Source organism: Anabrus simplex, chromosome 1, assembly GCF_040414725.1.
Source record: "Anabrus simplex isolate iqAnaSimp1 chromosome 1, ASM4041472v1, whole genome shotgun sequence".
Classification (NCBI taxonomy): Eukaryota; Metazoa; Arthropoda; class Insecta; order Orthoptera; family Tettigoniidae; genus Anabrus; species Anabrus simplex.
Genome location: NC_090265.1, coordinates 996,593,940 through 996,613,142, shown reverse-complemented (window position 1 = coordinate 996,613,142; position 19,203 = coordinate 996,593,940). Strand labels below are relative to the sequence as shown.

General features: G+C 37.6%; 1 protein-coding gene across 1 annotated transcript in view; it reads left to right on the top strand.

Annotated features, from left to right (window-relative positions):
• LOC136875488 (inner centromere protein) overlaps positions 1-19,203 on the top strand; it is a 283,305-nt gene that overhangs the window by 28,100 nt on the left and 236,002 nt on the right. Inside the window, exon 2 of the mRNA XM_067149035.2 lies at positions 6,122-6,260. Coding sequence (XP_067005136.2) covers positions 6,122-6,260 — 139 coding nt within the window. The remainder of the gene's footprint in view (positions 1-6,121; positions 6,261-19,203) is intronic.

Genomic DNA, 19,203 nt, shown 5'->3' with positions numbered 1-19,203 from the left:
CCATACTCCACTCAATCAAACCATCGTCAAGATTCTTGGAAAACCGTTTCTCCACCGCTTTCAAGAATTCCATCGGATTAAACTGCCGACCATTAAACTTGGGTAATTCAGAGTCTTTCGTACAAGATACGTACCTACTACATATACTGCTACCTACTTGGATTTGACAGATCTCCTGTCTTAACTTCACATGACATGCTTTATTTCCTTCTTTAACTACCATTCTGGCATTTCCTTCTACTGACTTGAGGTCGTCTTTTACCGACTTAAGGTCTTTCTCCAATTTCTCATTCTTCTCATCTATTCGCTTCACTAGAACATTCTGATTGGTTTTAATTCTATCTATTTCTTTGACTTTGACTTTTTCTTCCACTATTTTTATTCTCTTATCACATTCCTTGCTGTTTTCAACAAATTTCTTCCTAACTACATTAAATGGGCATTCGATTTTCTCAGTCAGTTCCAAGCATTGAGCTTCTGCCTTATTATTGACTTCCTGAATTTCCCTGCTTTGATGGTCAAACTTCTGGTTTAATTAATCTATTCTACCATTTACAGCACTGCTTAAACTATCAATTTAACTAGACAATTCAACACTCACTGAATTTAACTCCTTACTCTTGATTCTCAATCTTACTGGACAGTTCCGTACTAACTGAATTTAATTCACTAATAATACTGTATATTTCATTACTTAAAAAACTCAATTCACTCTTCAACTCTTTACTCTGACTATCAATCTTGCTGGACAATTCAACATTATTATCGATTTTACTGGACAATGCATCACATTTACTGTTAACAACATTTAATTCAACACGCTGATTATCGATTTTACTGTCAATACTGTATATTTCATTACTTAAAGAATTCAATTCACTCTTCAACTCTTTACTCTATCAAGTAGTAATTTAAGCATACTGAACATTGAAGCCTCGCCTTGATCCCCTACATTCTGAGTTTGAGACGGGTTACTTGGTTCCTCGCCTATCGTTGCTAATTGATCTTTCCTTCTATCAGCCATTTCGCTACTCTCATTTAAATTCGATAGACTCAATATGGTGGAATTCCTTTGACTTCTCTTATCCTGATTCTTAGTACCAGCAACTTTAACGACCTCTCTATTTCTTAATTTTATAATACTCGACTCGCTACAACATTTCTTCATACTCCCAACGTACATATCACATACATATAAAACACTTCACTCATATAGTTTGTAGAATTCCAACCACACCTGACAAGTGCACTTACGCTTATAAGCCTAACAGATGTACCAATCATCGAGCCACACGTTGGGCAGCCAGTTGTAATAGTTTGATGATTACCAATAAATAATAATAATAATTAACTGTAATCATTGTCCCACGCTTGGGTGAAATTTGTAACTTTACTGTTAATAATAATAATAAAACAAATGACTGAATGAATAAAGTTACTAAAAAACTTAATAAAATACTTGAAATAAAATGAATTAATAACATTAATAACAATAATTAATCAAAATGTCCGTAATATGGGCGCCAGAGTTCACCAGAATGGATCCCTCGAATTTAGATAGAGCATGATAATTCTTTATCTCCCAGGGCGTGTACATAATGCTGCGTACTGGTACATCTGCTGCAGGCCTTACCTAACCTCCTGAAAACGACTAATTAGGTAGGAACTGCACTTAGGTTCAGCAATAACTCCACTGATTTTAAAATAACTACCTATATTCTCAATAAAATCCGTGCATGAGCACCTCATCAACACACAAAATATACATATAAAACACACACAAAATATTGCTGGAAGACTCCATATATACAACAACAACAATGAAAACAGTGAGAAAACGAAAGCGAGAACTAGGCCACCATTTGTGATTAGTCCGTTAAACAATGTACATATATTTAGGTAAGAACCCTTCACTGTCTCTGTATCAACACGACTTGCCTATTCTCCTAATTGGCGCTTATTATTTCACACAGATACTGTACCTCATAATACTGTGTTCACTGAGTCTAACACTTGTTATAAAGATATATTCACTTGAGCAACACACGCATGCCGTTCCTGAACATAAATTTTAGAAGGTCTGAGATATAGTACCTCCCAGCTTTCACCAACATGTAATACCAGGCCGCCACAAAGTGATACAATACCCAGCGTGAGCACTCCACAGTTTGCAGGTCATCCACTTTCCATGAACATAACAAGACTACGTTCCACGAACGTTTAATGTCGCATCCAGTTTAGTGCAGCAGTGTCACTCTAGTACCGTATATCCAGCTTCACTCCCGTATCGTGTGTTAGCACAACTTCTTTCCCGTACAGTGTGTCTTTTCCTGCCGTTTGATCACATGCTAAATAGACATCAGCATTCCCCTTCCTCTCAGATGATACGTCAAGTTTCATCCTGGCCATCCAATCATGAGTGGATCCACATGTCAAGACCACGCCCTGAATCTCTTCCAATGTCACAAGGCAATCACAAGATCAACAAACATTGGGGTGTTTCACATGACTCATCGGAGATTTCCGACTACAACATCCAGCTCATGTGATTCTGGGCTATTCACATGATTCATAGAAATTCCCAACAACAACAAGAAGTCCATCCCACCAAACACTGGAATATACACATGACTCATGCAAAGTTTCCAAGTTCAATATAGCAATGTTCTCCCAGCCCTTGTACAAAACAAATTACTCATACCACATATGGAGACCTCCCAGCATACTAATATTAATGAGAAAATGTACAACTGAAATACTGATGATAATAATAATAATAATAAATCTAATACTGACAATAATATCTCTCACTTCTATATATAGTGCGAGGGTATGATATATGTACTATCACAATCTAAAGAAGGTAAAACAAGAAAATCAGAGCTGGTAAGCCTACCACCAATTTTTTAACTTCTTAATACTGGTGTATGCCTATACAAACTGTCCTTCACTCCATTGCTTAATTGTTTGAAAAATCAATAAACCTGAAGCAGGACAAATAATATAAATATGTATTAATTATTCTAATCTAAGCAAATATGGAAATGTATTCCCTTGGATTATACAAAACTGAAAGAATTAGAAAAGCATCACTCAAACATGAATATTAAGCTTTGCTTCAGATGTAAATGAAGATTTAGTGAAAACATTTTAATTCACACATTAATAATTTGTATGTTTTTGAAGATGTAAAAAACATGTTACGGATAGGACAAGATTTTAAAATAAAATAAATGGTTTTTAATTGGTTAAAGCATATTCATCTTTTGAGATTTTACTAAGATTATAGTATTTGATCTACTATACATCTAAAATAATTGTCTTTTGTTTATAAACTTTCTTACCTTATTGTTACGAATGGGACAATCTGAAGTAGATTTAATTCAGACTCGATTCATAAAAAAGGTGGTACTTTTGCACACTAAGGAAAGTATTACTGTTGGACAGTAAAAGAGTTGTACTTTCCCCTCTATTAGTCAGCTGAAAGGAAAATCTTAAATTGTCAGTGTACGAGGGCTGCCAACTTATGATCTTTTGTATTCTTAATTGGTGAGTTACATATACCCAGATTTAAACAAACATAAATCTGTAAGAAATAGAAATTTTGTAAAATGCTTATTTTGAGCATTCACTTCAAAATATTTAAAAACTAGTATTTTGAAGATTTATTTTTAAATGTATTTGTCCACTTTGGCATGGAATGGCTGAGCTGGGTCCTCCCTAATATTGAGGATGAATTGAAGGAAAAATGTAAGATCTTGTGGCAGAATCCTTATTAGTCTTCGATGCGCATGATGTTCATTTAATGCTTTCACAGGGTTTTCTTATAAACTCCAGCCAAGTCATCTTATTCAAAGCTATTTATGATTGATGTAAAATGTGGCATTTACTCTGCTGCTAATATCAACAACTGTGATGTTTGTTTTTTTTTGCACGATGAAATTGGCAAGTTTCTGGTCTACACTATCAACACCTCCCTCTAGGGTGTTATAACACCTTTTCTCGGGGTATTATCTGCATCTGGGATGTTCGCATTTCAAGTGTGGATTGACAAAATCTTGGCAAACATGTACAATCTTACCTCAGCCGAAACCAGTAGAGCATGGCATACTTGATGATATTCTCTTCTTCCTCGTGACTGTCTTCCTCTCAAGATTACTACCTGTTTACGAAACACACTGTTTTGATGAATTATGTGTATATTAATTATTTGTGCATTTCCGGGTTAGTGACAAAACCAATTGGTGTAATGTGTCAGTGATGCATAACATAGAGCTTTAGAAGGGAGGCTCGGTACAGTGTTCTCCCCAGATGTTTTCGTCAGCTGGGTGGCAGGAATGAGTAGCCGGGCGGGGAATGCTACATTGGAAATGAATGTGCTAACATTTCAATTTATTCCCGTCAGGGTAATATCAATAATATCAGACAGGTAAACATTAACTGCAAGATATAACTCTTTTAGTGTTAATATCACAAATAAGACATAAGAGATTATTTCTAAATTCTAGTGTTCTGCTGCTCGTTTCTTTTTTTTTTTTTTTTTTTTTTTTTTTTTTTTTCAAGTTGCTTTACGTTGCGCCGACACAGATAGGTCTTATGGCAACGATGGGATAGGAAAGGGCTAGGAGTAGGAAGGAAGTGATCGTGGTCTTAAGTAAGGTACAGGCCAGCATTTGCGTGGTGTGAAAATGGGAGACCACGGAAAACCATCTTCAGGGCTGCCGACAGTGGGGTTCGACTACTGGTCATTTGTAATCGTGTAACACCGGAGCTTACAACTTATTAGATTAAAATACCACCTAATCAATACTTTATTATATGCCTTTGGCAGAATTATAAAAACATTAACAATCACAGTACATGTTTCAACCACTTAGTGGTCATCTTCAGCTGTATCCAAAAAGTTTAGATGAAAATGAATAGTAAGCAGGGCTAGGGTAAGATGGGATAAAAGGAGGATTCTTAAGATTGATATTCGTGTCTACAATATTGTTAAAACATATTCTTTGAATTGAACATTTTTGAAAACGTCTTTAAAAGTCTGTGGTGAGGCACTTCTATAAGAACACTGAATGGTTTGATCTTGTATACAATAAAAAGTCTGTGTGTATTACAGTCCTCAGGTGTTTATTGATTGAAGGGTATGTTGAAAATCTTCCTTAGTGGCTCCATTTAAACTGTACTAGAAGGCTGTGGTAAGCTGTTGGATTTACTGTTGTCCTAAGGTAACTTCACTATTGAATTGTGTTGAAACGATGGTCTTCTAATTGAGCAGCTTGCCTCACGATCTCTTTCTAGAATGGTGTCTTTATTCCCTGTTACCTTGAGGATGTGTCTGTGTACTAGACTTGGTGTAATAGCGATGTGTGTCAGGCCGTGACTGGGGGATGATAAAAGTGAAATTTAAAAAGCAATATTCATTCTTCAATGAAGTCGGATGATGTCTGATACATTTTGATACATTTGATACATTTTTATACATTTCTGTAGGTACAAAAAATAAAAGGCAGTGTTGGGGGGCTTAAGCTAGCGAGTTGGCCGTGAGGTTAGAGTCGCGTAGCTATAAGCTTGCATTCAGGAGATAGTGGGTTTGCATATTTGATCATATTTAAGAAGATATAAATATATACATGCACATATTTTGACTATTTTGTAATACGCATATTAAAATTTTTAGTATATGTAAATCCTAGCCCTGTTTATCGTAGCACAGATATATCAAGACAGTATGGCAGCACAATCAGATCCTACAGTATTATATTTCCAAAACCTGTCAATTCATCTTCCTTTTCATTTTGGTCATTGAGGGGTTTTAACTCATATGTTGCGACAACTGACAATTTTCCTTTTTTAACACAGTCCCACCACCCTTCCAATTCAAATCCTGTTACACACCAACCTCCATTTTTCATTGGTAACCATTTGTTATCAGACAATCAAACATGCCATTCTTTGCTTTACATATTTTCAAAACTTAATTCCCTCCTCCTTTCCTTATGTTCTAATATTAGTCCTCTCTTCCATGTCATGTGCAGGTTTGGCCCATAAGATGTTTTTCTTTTCTTTTTTGTACATCACCAGGTTCTAGACAAGAAAATGATTCCTTTCTATGTTTTTATAGGAGAAACTTGACTGGTTACATGATGTAGTTAGTGATGCTAAAAAGAATGGTTTTAAGCATCCTGTATTGCCAAAGACTCCATCAGCAGCTAAGCGAACGAGAAAACGCCGTCTCTCACCAATTGTGGAGGATGATATTGGTATGTAAAATTGTTCCATATGCTGAGGAATATTTTTAATAATAGGTACCATACTGATGTCAAACTGGTCTAATGTGAGTTATACCATAACATGACTATCTTGTTCATTAAATTTGTTTAGTGTGGTTCAGTTCAATAATTTACTAGATTATAGTAGTCGGAAACAGATCTCATAGTTGATCTCAAGATCTCCTGTTAAATGGCACAAGCAGTAGCAACAATGCCGAGTTATCTTTTCTTTGTTGAATTTGGACAAAAATGTGTCATTTCAGATATTATATTTGTGTTTGGTAGTCTGCAGCTTGAATGAAAGATACTCAACACTTTTATGAACATCATGTCATCATCCAAGTGTATTTGGTTCATCTCCAGTTTATTCTTATCCTTCCAAGGCTTACAGTAGCCACAGAAAGTATTCGTACACCAACATTTTAATGTATACCTTGTATATTAAGCACCGTGAAGTAATATAAACACGTCCAGTACCGAGCTCGATAGCTGCAGTCGCTTAAGTGCGGCCAGTATCCAGTATTCGGGAGATAGTAGGTTCGAATCCCACTGTCGGCAGCCCTGAAAATGGTTTTCCGTGGTTTCCCATTTTCACACCAGGCAAATGCTGGGGCTGTACCTTAATTAAGGCCACGGCCGCTTCCTTCCCACTCCTAGCGCTTTCCTGTCACATCGTCGCCATAAGACCTATCTGTGTCGATGCGACGTAAAACAACTGGCAAAAAAAAAAACACATCCAGTGTGCCATATGCATAAAGAAAAGACACCTAGCTGTACATTTGTTATGAGATTTACAGTGCTCAACATAATAAACAAATAAACTCGTCTTTTAACACAACAAAAAGTATTCGTACACTACTAGATAATTCAAACACTTGCCGAAGTCTTTGTTCAAACACAGTCTTAATACTTTGTATGTATGCCTTTAGCTTTGATGACCTGTTCCAGACATCTTGGCATTGAGTTAACTAAACTTTTTTATGTACTGGAAATAAAATTCAGGTCACTTTTTTATGTACTCTTCAGTTATTATTATTATTATTATTATTATTATTATTATTATTATTATTATTATTATTATTATTATTTATTTTCCACTAATTGTAGTTACAATTTAGGGATGGTGAATGGAGAAAGGGCATAGCCCCACATACACAAAAGTGCCTCCATCACCACTTAAAATTATAATGTTGGACTGTGAATCTGAGGGTATCTTCTTAAGATGTTCTTTTCTAGTAAGATGGAATTTTTGCACTTCTTTTCCTAGATGGTCCCACAGGTTCTCTATGGGATTGAGACCTGGACTCTGCGGTGGAGTGAGAAGTCTTCTTGGGGCGTTGTACAACAACTATTCACGGGTTATCATGGCACAATGCTTAGGATTATTGTCCTGTTGGAAGTGGAGGACTCCTTCCAGATGAAGTTTATGTGCACTACTGCTTAAATTATGGCGCAACACATCTATGTACTTCCTGGCATAATACCATCAATAAATGCCAGGTTTTCCACTCCATTCGCAGCCGTGCAGCCCCAAACCATAATACTCGCTCCTCCGTGTCTTACCGTGGGGATTGCTTGTTGACGTTGTACCGCTTTCATCGTCCTGATAACGAGATAAACGTGGTCATACGGCGTTAGAATTTGCCATGCACGCGAGAAGATTCACTTGGTCGGGCTATACATTTAAAAAAAAATATACGGACACAAAGAATCAAAGGGGCCGTGGTTATCAAAGTAATAAAATACGGGTGCAGGAAGTCAAAGAAGCCGTAACATGTCGGAGAAAAAAATGCTAATTTGGCGATGCAGACAGGCCATGGTTTCGGGAGTTAGATGTGCGGACCGGCAGAATCCATGCGGCCGTGATATAAAAAAAGAATAGAATGCTTTTGGGATTGTTAAAAAAATCGAGTTGGACAATAAAAAAGTTTTCACTGCAACGGGGCGAGGTTTTCTACGCAGAAGAAACCGTCGTATTTAGAAGGGAGAAAATTAAGCTAAAGAATTAGTACTTCAAGCGAATCTTAAAGGATCACCCCAAAATCTAGCGTTTTACCGAACAGATTAAATAATTAAAATCAAGAGAGGAGAATTTTAAACACTTCGTCGGTAGCCGTAACTCCAATTCAAACTCCGTGTATTGTATTAAACGAGATAATAATATCTATACACTGAAGATATTATCGACAGTGAAATTGAGAGCTGACTAGATTGAATTCTTAAAGTCTTGTCACTAGATTCTATCGTTGAAGTTCTGATTTGGATTACTTGTAGAAAAAGTTACGAATTAGATCCTGAATAATATATTGCAGAAGACTATGTCCCTGATCCTAATGACAATGTTTAATATTCTGTCGCATGTATTATTCTCCGTCATCATGAGCTAAACTAGAGATGGATCTGACAACCTGACGGAAGCCACCCTGCCGATGCTGCTATCCCGAGCCTGCTATCCCAAACCTGCATTCCAGTGCATAATCATGACGTAGTAGATGTCCAGTGCCAGCCCGCATGCCGTGGATGATCAGATGGAAACCTAGCCCAGTCTAGTAACATCGGCAAATGACAGCTAAGTTCCGATATTCTTTTGGTAGTAGTAGTTAGAATTGTTAGAAGTAATATATAAATTAAGCTGTGAAATTTGTAGTGCGAAAGTTGTCTTTCATGTCTTCGAGAGAAAATTCCAATCGGCAAAAATCTTCGCAAAGAGTTTAATGTGGTTCATTGATACGTGTGGACGTAGGTATTCTTCAATAATATATAATCAATGCCAATATGTAGGAATGTTTACAATCATATATGCTGAGATTTAAGGTGATATTCTTCCCGTGTTAAAATGAAACGATGTATTTAATACGGTAAACTTTAACCGTAAAACAGAAATAAGATAATAGTTTACGTGTTAAGACTTGGTTGCCGATTCACCACAATTACATGTGAGTAAATATGAGCTTACGTTATTCAAATATGTATTTATTTTTTCATAGTAACGTAAATATTTGATGATATGACTGAAAACAAACCCAATTATGCAACGTCGTAGTTTCAGTGTGGTATGTTGAAATGTTATGCCGCGGGGAAAATGATTGGTAGATAAGGTTATGAGAAATATGTTGTGGAGAATATAGATATGAATATTCGTGTGCTTTTCTAATAATAATAATAATAATAATAATAATAATATTCGTTGAGATACATGTGAATTTGAGTATGGCGCAATATTATGATATTCCCAAATGATACATGGAAGGGTGTATCCATATTTGAAAGTAGTTGGTAGTAGTTATGACTTGTTACTAACCATTAATATTTTTTTTTTTTTTTTTTTTGCTATGGGCTTTACGTCGCACCGACACAGATAGGTCTTATGGCGACGATGGGAGAGGAAAGGCCTAGGAGTTGGAAGGAAGCGGCCGCGGCCTTAATTAAGGTACAGCCCCAGCATTTGCCTGGTGTGAAAATGGGAAACCACGGAAAACCATTTTCAGGGCTGCCGATAGTGGGATTCGAACCTACTATCTCCCGGATGCAAGCTCACAGCCGCGCGCCTCTACGCGCATGGCCAACTCGCCCGGTAACCATTAATATTATTTGATATGTGCGGCACGACTGTTGGAATAAAGTGTGATATTTTTGGGTTAGATATAGGTAATAATATTACGTTGCGTAACATGATGTAGTGGTAGGCTAACCGGAACTGTCTTCAAAATACAATCTATAATTGAAATATTAGTAAGGATAAAACTTGATGTCTTCTTGGAAAATTTCAAACGGGATAATGAATATTATTTGATATTTATGGATGAAGCCATATTTTAAAGGGAGAAATGTCTTCTTAAATTTTATTCTCTGCCATAAGCAAATGAAATACGTCACCAGCTGTATTCCTTGGGATGTTACGAAATATTATTCGGACCCGGATGCGAATTTGAGGCACGTCAATGACATCGATTGATAGTATATCGTTGCTATTATATAGTACCTACCGGAGATATTAGAATACTAGATGGTTACATTTACATATTAATGACATGATAAAATGATTGATATATATATATATTTTTTTTTTTGATGGAAGATAATTAATATAGCTGAATAGAGCTATTGCTTCGGAACTTGGTTGACATTGCCGATGTTATAAATTTTTTTTTTACAAGATACATAAAATGTTATAAATTTTTTTTTTTTACAAGGAACTGAAAATAAGTGCATTCAGAATTGAAATTAAGTTTATTTTGTTTGATTTATCAATCCATGTAACTACTTTCATTTAATCAATCATCTGATTTGATTAACTACTTTAATTCATTTAACAGCTACAATTTATGAATGTAGGCAAACTTTTCTTTGTTTTTCATGAGGCGATTAAGATATTTATTCAGAAGGAATGATCGAATTATTTTACAGAGGCGATATAATATTTCAAGGAAAGCATGATGAATATTTGTTATAGAAAGTTATATATATATATATATTTTTCTTTTTCTCTTTTCTTCTATTAATTCATGATCATGAATAATAATAAATTTAAATTAAAAAAGGATATTATTGAGGATAAATTATTTGATTTAGCAGATATGTTTAGGTTGAACTTGCATGATTAACGTGCTATTGAAAGACAGATTTTTAGATAGTAATTGAGAATTGACATTGCCGGACGAATAATTTTGGTGGGTGAATCTTAAGTATGAAGAAATGGGTTCCCGGTTGAACCTACGTAAAATATATATATATATATATATTTTTTTGTTTGTTGGTGATGCATAATAAAAATCCCTGAGAGATGTCGCGTAGCAGCTTAGAGAATATTTTGACGATTGCAATGAGTCGAAGCGATGGAATTACTACGTCGGTTGAAATGATTTTGACAAAATAAGTTAAACTCTACACGACGTATGCAAACTTGGTTAGCTGCCGACATTTTAGCATCATATATTTATTGCATTGATCTGTTCATTCGATCCGAAGATATGTCAGACATAATAGGGGAAATAGCTGGAGCATTTGACTGATCGCCCAATATGGTGCAGAAAAAAAAAAATTCCCCGTGGATCGGTGCAACGTTCACGTTCGGTGTTCGGCTTCCACCATACTTTCTTACTCGTACCAATTCCAAACCATGTAAACTTCGCTTCATCAGAAAAAAGAATGGTGTTTCAAAAGTCTGTTGTCTTTCCACAATACTCTTTTGCGAACTCAAGGCGCGTCTGCCTATTTCTTTCACTTATAAGTGGCTTCTTTCGTGGACATCTACTGCGCAGGTTCGCGCTGTACAATACATTCCTTATAGTCTGCACACTCACTGTTTTGTTGGGCCTTGAAGCAAGTTCTGTAACATTTCAGAACGGTTCCTTTCGTGCCGAATGCTCAATGTTGCGTCACTCCCATACTGTCAGCACTTTTGGACGAATAGATCTGGTTTTTTTTCTGTTTGTCCGCTGTGCTTGTATTTATTAACTATTGAACTCACCGTAGTAAAGCTAATGCCGAGCTGTTTTCCAGTTGACAAAAACTTTTACCGTATTTACACAGTAACACTAGATTCTCTCGTTGACTCAATGAAGGTTTCCGTCTTCTTTCGTCCCATACTAAATAACCTTGTGGCAACGACTGCACAGTGATGACTGAAGAGATAACAACCCCACCTGCAGGCACAGCGGCCTATACCTGTGGCGATAACTGATTTAACTAATCACTGTACGAATACTTTCTTGGTGGTACGATCTGCAGTTTGTATACAGTATAGTGCCAATCATGTTACATTTTTAAACGATCTGTATGTACAGCGTTTATATCTGATGTCTGTCGTTATGCCGTTTATAAATCTGACTTCAGCTCGTAAGTCGCAATGATGTTCCATCACTTTCCATAGGTGTACGAATACATTCTGTGGCCACTGTATTTTTAATCACAGCATCCCATTCCAGGTCTTATTTCTTTATAATGTCTTTAACCAGATTCATCCATTTATCACTCAACTCTTCTACCTTTAATTCTTTCTATATAACTGATCAAGCTGGTTACATGGTTCGGCTTACATAGGTGTGAGCTGGCATTGGAGTGATGGGGGCTTCAAATACCAATGTCGGCAGCCTCGTAGATGATTTTCGAGACATAGCTCTCATAGTGCATTGGCACTGCTGGTGGCTTCAAGTAGCCTATGGAGTGGCCTCCACGGTATGCACTAGCCTTGCGTCTTGGGTGGTGTGCTAAGTCCCAACTGACGAGCCTAAGTTAGCACACGAGGGCGAAACGCAGGCAACCAAGAATGAGTTAGCTGGAAAATTTATAATGTCCATTAACGGACCATTATATTGGTATTATATGGTTTCCCATTTTCAGAAGCAAATACTGAGACTGCACCTTAATTAAGGCCATGCCTTCCCCATCCTTGCATTGTTGAAAACCTATGTGTTATTGCAACATTAAAACAGACGCTAAAAGGAAATCTTTTATTTCCCCTTGTATTTTATAATATACTTTTCAGAAATTTTATTTCTGCACTCTAGATTTGATTTTCACCCATTTAGTCACTGGCCTAGTCTTCTCTGCATTCATCAGCATAGGTGTGTAATACTTCTCATACAATATATCTTCGTCCTTTGTTAGTATATGTTACATGGTGGCATCTATTCTGTGTGATAGAAAGCATTTGTGTAAAGGAATCCTCCCACTGATTTCTGTCTTTAGACTTGAAGTCTGCACCTCCTGTAATTTACTTTCTAGCCCCCCATTTATTGCATCAAGCTATTCTTGCACATCTCTCTTTTCCCTGTCATTGAGCCACAATTTGAAGATTAACAGTAACAGGGCAATGACTGACATATTTGCTGTTAGAAAACTGGAGAAAGAAAGACCTATTTCTCTTCCTTAATATTGATAAAGCCAGTTATATTATACAAAATAATAAATTATTGGAATGCATCAAGCTACATGGTTGCATGGTGGGCTGGCTAGCTGTAAGCTTGCGTTCGAGATGTGGTGGGTTAAAACCTTACCATCAGCAGCCCTTAAGATAGTTTTCTGTGGTTTACCATTTTTACACCTGGCAAATCTTGGGGCTGGTCCTTAAGACCATGGCCAGTCCTACTCTTTTCCTATAGCATCATCAGTAAAAACCTGGCCGAGTTAGTGCAATGTTAAAATGCTAACAAAAAGAAATGATTATGAGAGTGCCTTACATACAGAAATATACAACCATTGATAATGAGTACATTCAAAATTTTGTTTGAACGTTGTACATCTATAGTAATCGCCGCGTAAGGAAATACCCCAGAAAGTAAATATCGCCGCCCGATGCTCTTCTTTTCTCTTTTTTGTAATGGCTGATCACTGCTGCCAACCTGCCTGGTTACATATTAAAATCACCAGACATAACCATAACAAACTAACCTCAATGTAAACACCGATAATGAATGTTTCCCTACCCTAGTAAATGATAAAAGTTAAGATGAAACAAATCCAGATATTCATAATTAAGTCCGTTTCCACGCTCAATGAGGAATTAAGGAAATAAACACCCTTTCTCACTCAAATTAATGTTACATATATCTGTCTTTATTTTGATATACAGTAGGCATACTATAACCATATTCTTGAAAAGAGGGGCGTGTTAAACGATGCAATTTATTTTAATAAGTCTTTGCAGTGTGATTTTCGAAAGTTTCAGACATCCAATGAGTTTCCTTTCTTTTGCGTGAACATTTCCTTCTCTCTTCAATACCGGTAACCAGTAAGGAGAGAGATTATTGGGCATATTTTCAGCCTGCAGGCTGGTTATATCTTCCCACAGGAGAAGGTGTAACTGTAAGAAAGGTTCATAGTCTATTAGCTTCATCTTGGTATTGATTGCTACTACAACATAAAGATAATTGAGAAGTCTCCACCTTATCAATACATTAATTAATGTGCAATGTATTGATTAATGTAAAAGATAATTGGGAAGAAAAAAGAGAGTTGGCTGAAGATGACTCTAAATAGCGTTGAAACTAGTCCCAAGTAAACATGTTGTAACTTAACCATTATAGCATTTATTTGCATTGAAAAGGTGGACCCTTCAAGTTACCTCTCTTACGCACCCAAGCCGGCGGATGTGGCATCATTGACTGGGGCTGGGAATCCATCTCCCAACCCATCTGAACAACAAAAGAAGGCAGAGAAGAGGGATGCCCTTACCAGGCGCTCCCCCACTCCTGCAAAAGGGGAATCATGCCCTCCGTGTAGAGTGTACATATCAGTGCCCGCAGGTATGCCTGCTTTTAAAACCTAGGTGCTTCCGTCGTAGGAAGAGACCCCACTGCTGAAAAAGCATCGAAGAAGCACTGAGCATTAATCACCTTGTCTGCTGATGAGAGGATGGACGTCGAGCATTCATTAATATCCGTGGATGTTGGTGTTTAAGTTAGTCTTGCCGCTTTTAATCTAAAACTTGCAAAAAGTATACACTATGACACTGCTACGGTGGAATTGTAATGGTTATGGCAGGCACCTTACTGAATTTAGTTCGCGGCGAGTACTGTCTGTATTCAAGAAACTTATCTCAGACCAGGTCGTCATACTGCCTTGAGAAATTTTAGATTATACTCGACTGGAGAAGATTATGCTAACTGGGCCTCAGATGGTGTTGGTATTTGTGTTCACTGCATTACCTACATCGAAGAGGTTCTGCCAAGAACCCAGTTGGAGGCAGTAGCAGTAAGAGTTCCTTTGCCTATCCTAATAACTGTTTGTGAAGTTTATTTACCACCTGGCCAGTTTCTTGATATCGATGATGTATTTGATTTTATAGATCAGCTCCCGCCTCCTTTCCTCGTATTGGGTGGTTATAATGCCCATCACTCATTATGAGGCTCTGAAATAGCTTCACCCAGAGGAAGGGAGTTTGAACAGTTAGTAGTTTATGCATTTTAAGTACAGGGGAACCACCACTTTCCGAGTAGTGCTTGGTACCTTTTATCGTACAATGACGTTAGTCTATGCAGCTGTGGGCTCGTTCCCCTGTTTCAATGTGATGTATTCGATGATCTCTGTGACAGTGATCTTAAACGTGCTGATTGTCCAAAGTATCACTAGCTGTCTTTAATGAAGCGAATAGCCGGAGTGTAGACGATGAGATAACTTATATAGTACAAGTTATTCTTGCTGCTGCTGAAGAGTCCTTTCCATCTTTTTCTGGGACTCATCGACAAAAACTCGCTCTGTGGTGGAACAAAGAAATTGCGGCAGCTATAAAAGAACAATGTCACGCTCATAAACGCTATTGTAGTCTGTCTACTGTGGCCATTTTGGTAACCTTTAAAAATCTCTGTGCTAAAGCAGGAGTTCGTGAGTATAAGAAAGCTTCCTGGGTAAGATAAGTCATCTTTGATGTTACATATATTGTCATCTTAAGTGTGGACTAAAACTTCAGTGCATTTCGAGAGACAAGGACCATCCTTAGTGCTGGGAATTTCCATTGCAGGCAATATAGTCGCCGATCCACCCTCTGTTGCTAATAATCTTGCAATACATTTCATTTTACCATACTGAATGTCTGTCAGGTCCCATTCGGTTATAATTCACGCACCACCCTTCAAAATTATACATTCAGATACGATCAAATTTATTTTAATTTCTAGGACATGGGTGTCTGCTGACTGAAGATTGTTAATGTACATTCTTGTCAAGTTTTATGCGCTTTTATACCCTCCCATGCAAACACAAATATAAGATATATTGGTACAAATCAGACAAATTAGGCAATGAAATTAGAAAATTATAAGATACAGTTTATTGGTACACACTCAAACAAATAAGGCAGTGGAATTTGAAAATTATAAAATATAGTGATACAAACTCAGACAACTGGGTTAAGTGGCTCAGACCGTTGAGGCGCTGGCTTTCTGACCCCAACTTGGCAGGTTCAATCCTGGCTCAGTTTGGTAGTATTTGAAGGTGTTCAAATACGTCAGCTTCGTGTTGGTAGCTTAGTGGCACATGAAAGAACTATTGAGCTTGATAGCTGCAGTTGCTTAAATGCGGCCAGTATCCGGTACTCGAGTTATAGTGAGTTCGAAACCCACTCTTGGCAGTCCTAAGATGGTTTTCCGTGGTTTCCTATTTTCACACCAGGCTGTACCTTAAGGCCACGGCCGCTTCCTTCCCACTCCTAGTCTTTTCCTGTCCCATTGTCGCCATAAGACGTGTCGGTGCGTTGTAAAACAACTCGTAAAAAAACTCCTATGGGACAAAACTCCAACACCTCGTCGGCGTCGCCAAAAACCGTCAAAAGGTAGGTAGTGGGATATTAAAAAAAATTAACGAACTCAGACAAATTAGACAGTGGAATTAAAAATGTACTTAGATGCTTTGGATGAATAGCCATAACAATAATAAACTTTTTTTTTTTTTGTTCCGTGCTGAAGCACTGTAGGCAAAGTGCAGTTCCCCTACACAATCTCTGCATTAGGTGTTCACTTCCTTTTTTTTCCTTTTTTCAATATACTGTATTTCATATGGTACAAATGATCTACATGATTTACAAACAAATATGTACATATTAAATTAAAAATGAACATCAAGACTCTTCAACCAGGAAAGCGCTGGAGCTGATACTTTCATGAACACTTCCCTAACACCTGTTAAGCTAAGCTGTGGACACTCCTGAATGATGTGGTTCATCATCGGTTCTTAAGCTCCGCAGTCGCAAGCAGGTGAATCAGTCCATTCCCATTTGTGCAGTGTTGCTTTGCACCTACCATAACCATTTTGTACGCGGTTTAGTTGGCATCACATAGCTCTTGGTAGATCAGTTCCTGGAACATGCTTGGAAGGATCGCCTAATTGGATTTGACGAGGTGATAAGAAATCTCTCCACCCTTCCTTCCATATTTTGTTGATGTTGAAAGGCCCTGGCTGTGTAATAATGTTATCCCAAATAGTCTTCCTGGATTTGAGACGCATGGTTGGTGGATTACTCAGTACTGAGTGAATCGGCGGGTGTTTGAAGTCAGGTCAGTTGTAAGTTTTCCAAGTTTGGGCAGCAGCTTGTTGTCTTCTCAGTTGTGGAGGAGGTATACTTGCCAGTACATGCAACCATGGCACAGGGGTTGATCTTAATGTGCCTGTTATGATCCTTAAGGTCTCATTGAGCTCAGTATTCACTCTGTAGACATGAGCACTTCTATACCATACCGGTGCACAGTATTCGGCAACAGAGTAGACTAGTGCAAGCCTTGCCATAGAAAGAGTACTTGCATCAGCACCCCATGTTGTGCCGACCAGTTTGCAAATGATGGTATTCCTGGATTTAAGTTTTCCTGCAGTATTCTCGGTGTTTTCTGTAAGTCAGAGAGCGGTCCAGAGTAACTCCCAGGTATTTGGGGTTAGAATTGTTTCCCACCCTTTTTCCGCAGAATGTAATGTTCAGCTCTTGTTTGGAGATTCTGTTGTTATGGTGGAAAGCTGTAACCTACGTTTTTGACGGGTTTGGGCAAAGCCTCCATTGTTTGAAATAGTTTTCTATTTTTTGTAGATCCTGTGTCAGAATTTCTTCTCCTTCTTGAAGATTATTAGTTTGAATTGCTATGGCAGAGTCGTCAGCACAGCAGAACTTATGGGACATTGTTTCTGGTACATCACTTGTATCTAGGTTGAAGAACAATGGGGCTAAGACAGATCCTTGAGGGAGGCCATTCTTAATGGTGTACGACTTGCTCATCTTAACATGGTAGATAACAGGGCAGAGAGTCTTCTACACGGTAGTGCTTGTTTTATCTTCAGCATTAATCCATCCATCCACACTGTATCATACGCAGATGAATGCCACAGATGTTTTCAATCTTCTTTGGAAACCTTATTTAAAGGATGTTAAAGCTAAGACTTGCTCACAACAGATTCGTTTTTCCCTGAATCCAGCCTGTTCTGGTGGTATTCTGCTGTCTAATGTGCAGTATATCCTATTGTAAATTAGGCGTTCCAGAATTTTATAGCAAATGCTGAGGAGTGAAATTGGATGGTAGCTTGGTGGGTCATCGTTTTTTTTTTTTTTTTCCCTATGATACCCTTCTTCCTGGAGTAATAGAGTCTACAGTACTTGCAGTTGTTACGTGCTTGGCCAGCTTTCCGTTCAAAATTGTGAAAAGATTTCGATTTCCTCGGACAAAAATCTTGCGGGTACTCTTTCTTGGTTTCTTCTAGCAAACCTAGTATGACCACTTGCCTGAATTTAGTGATAAAAATTACCTTCTCTGTCACTATTTGAAAAATGAATTGTGCGTTTACAAGTGCTGTACCTAGCTAAAGTTCAATGGCAATTTGTTTTCACAGTTCACCTCAGAGCTGTACTATAGCTGGACATTTGGTCAGATATATCAATGGAACCTTTTCCTGCATTGTAATCAACAATTGTTTACAGGTCCAGTGTACTGCTGCTCTTCAACAGTCTGACCGATATGCTTTGTTGATAGAAAAAGTACATCTCTTTTGTCGTGCCACTTGATGACATATTCCTTTCTCATTCTCAAGAGCGTACATATCACCTTTGTTGAGTTTTTTACCTATGACTTTTGCTGGGTTGCAGCACCTGCGCTATTTGTCCCAAGGTTTTCACAAGACGTCTTTTTCTCTAATAGGATATTGGCCAACTCAAGAATGGTGTAGAATTTACCTGTCACTACTGTATGGCCTGCATTGAGTAAATTCTCCAGTAATTCCAGAACAACAGATGCAGAACTGACTGACGAGAATCTTTCTCCTTACCTGCATATATCTTTACGCTCCAAGTATATCCGTGATCATAGCACAATTTAAACATTTTTACACCATATTAGTGTGCCTTTTGAGATATGTACCATCTCTTTAGAAGCCTTCATGGTATGGGACCAATGTCTCAAACACAAAATACTTCTGCAGGAGCGTATACTTTTTGAAATTTAGAAACTGTCCTGGAAACAAA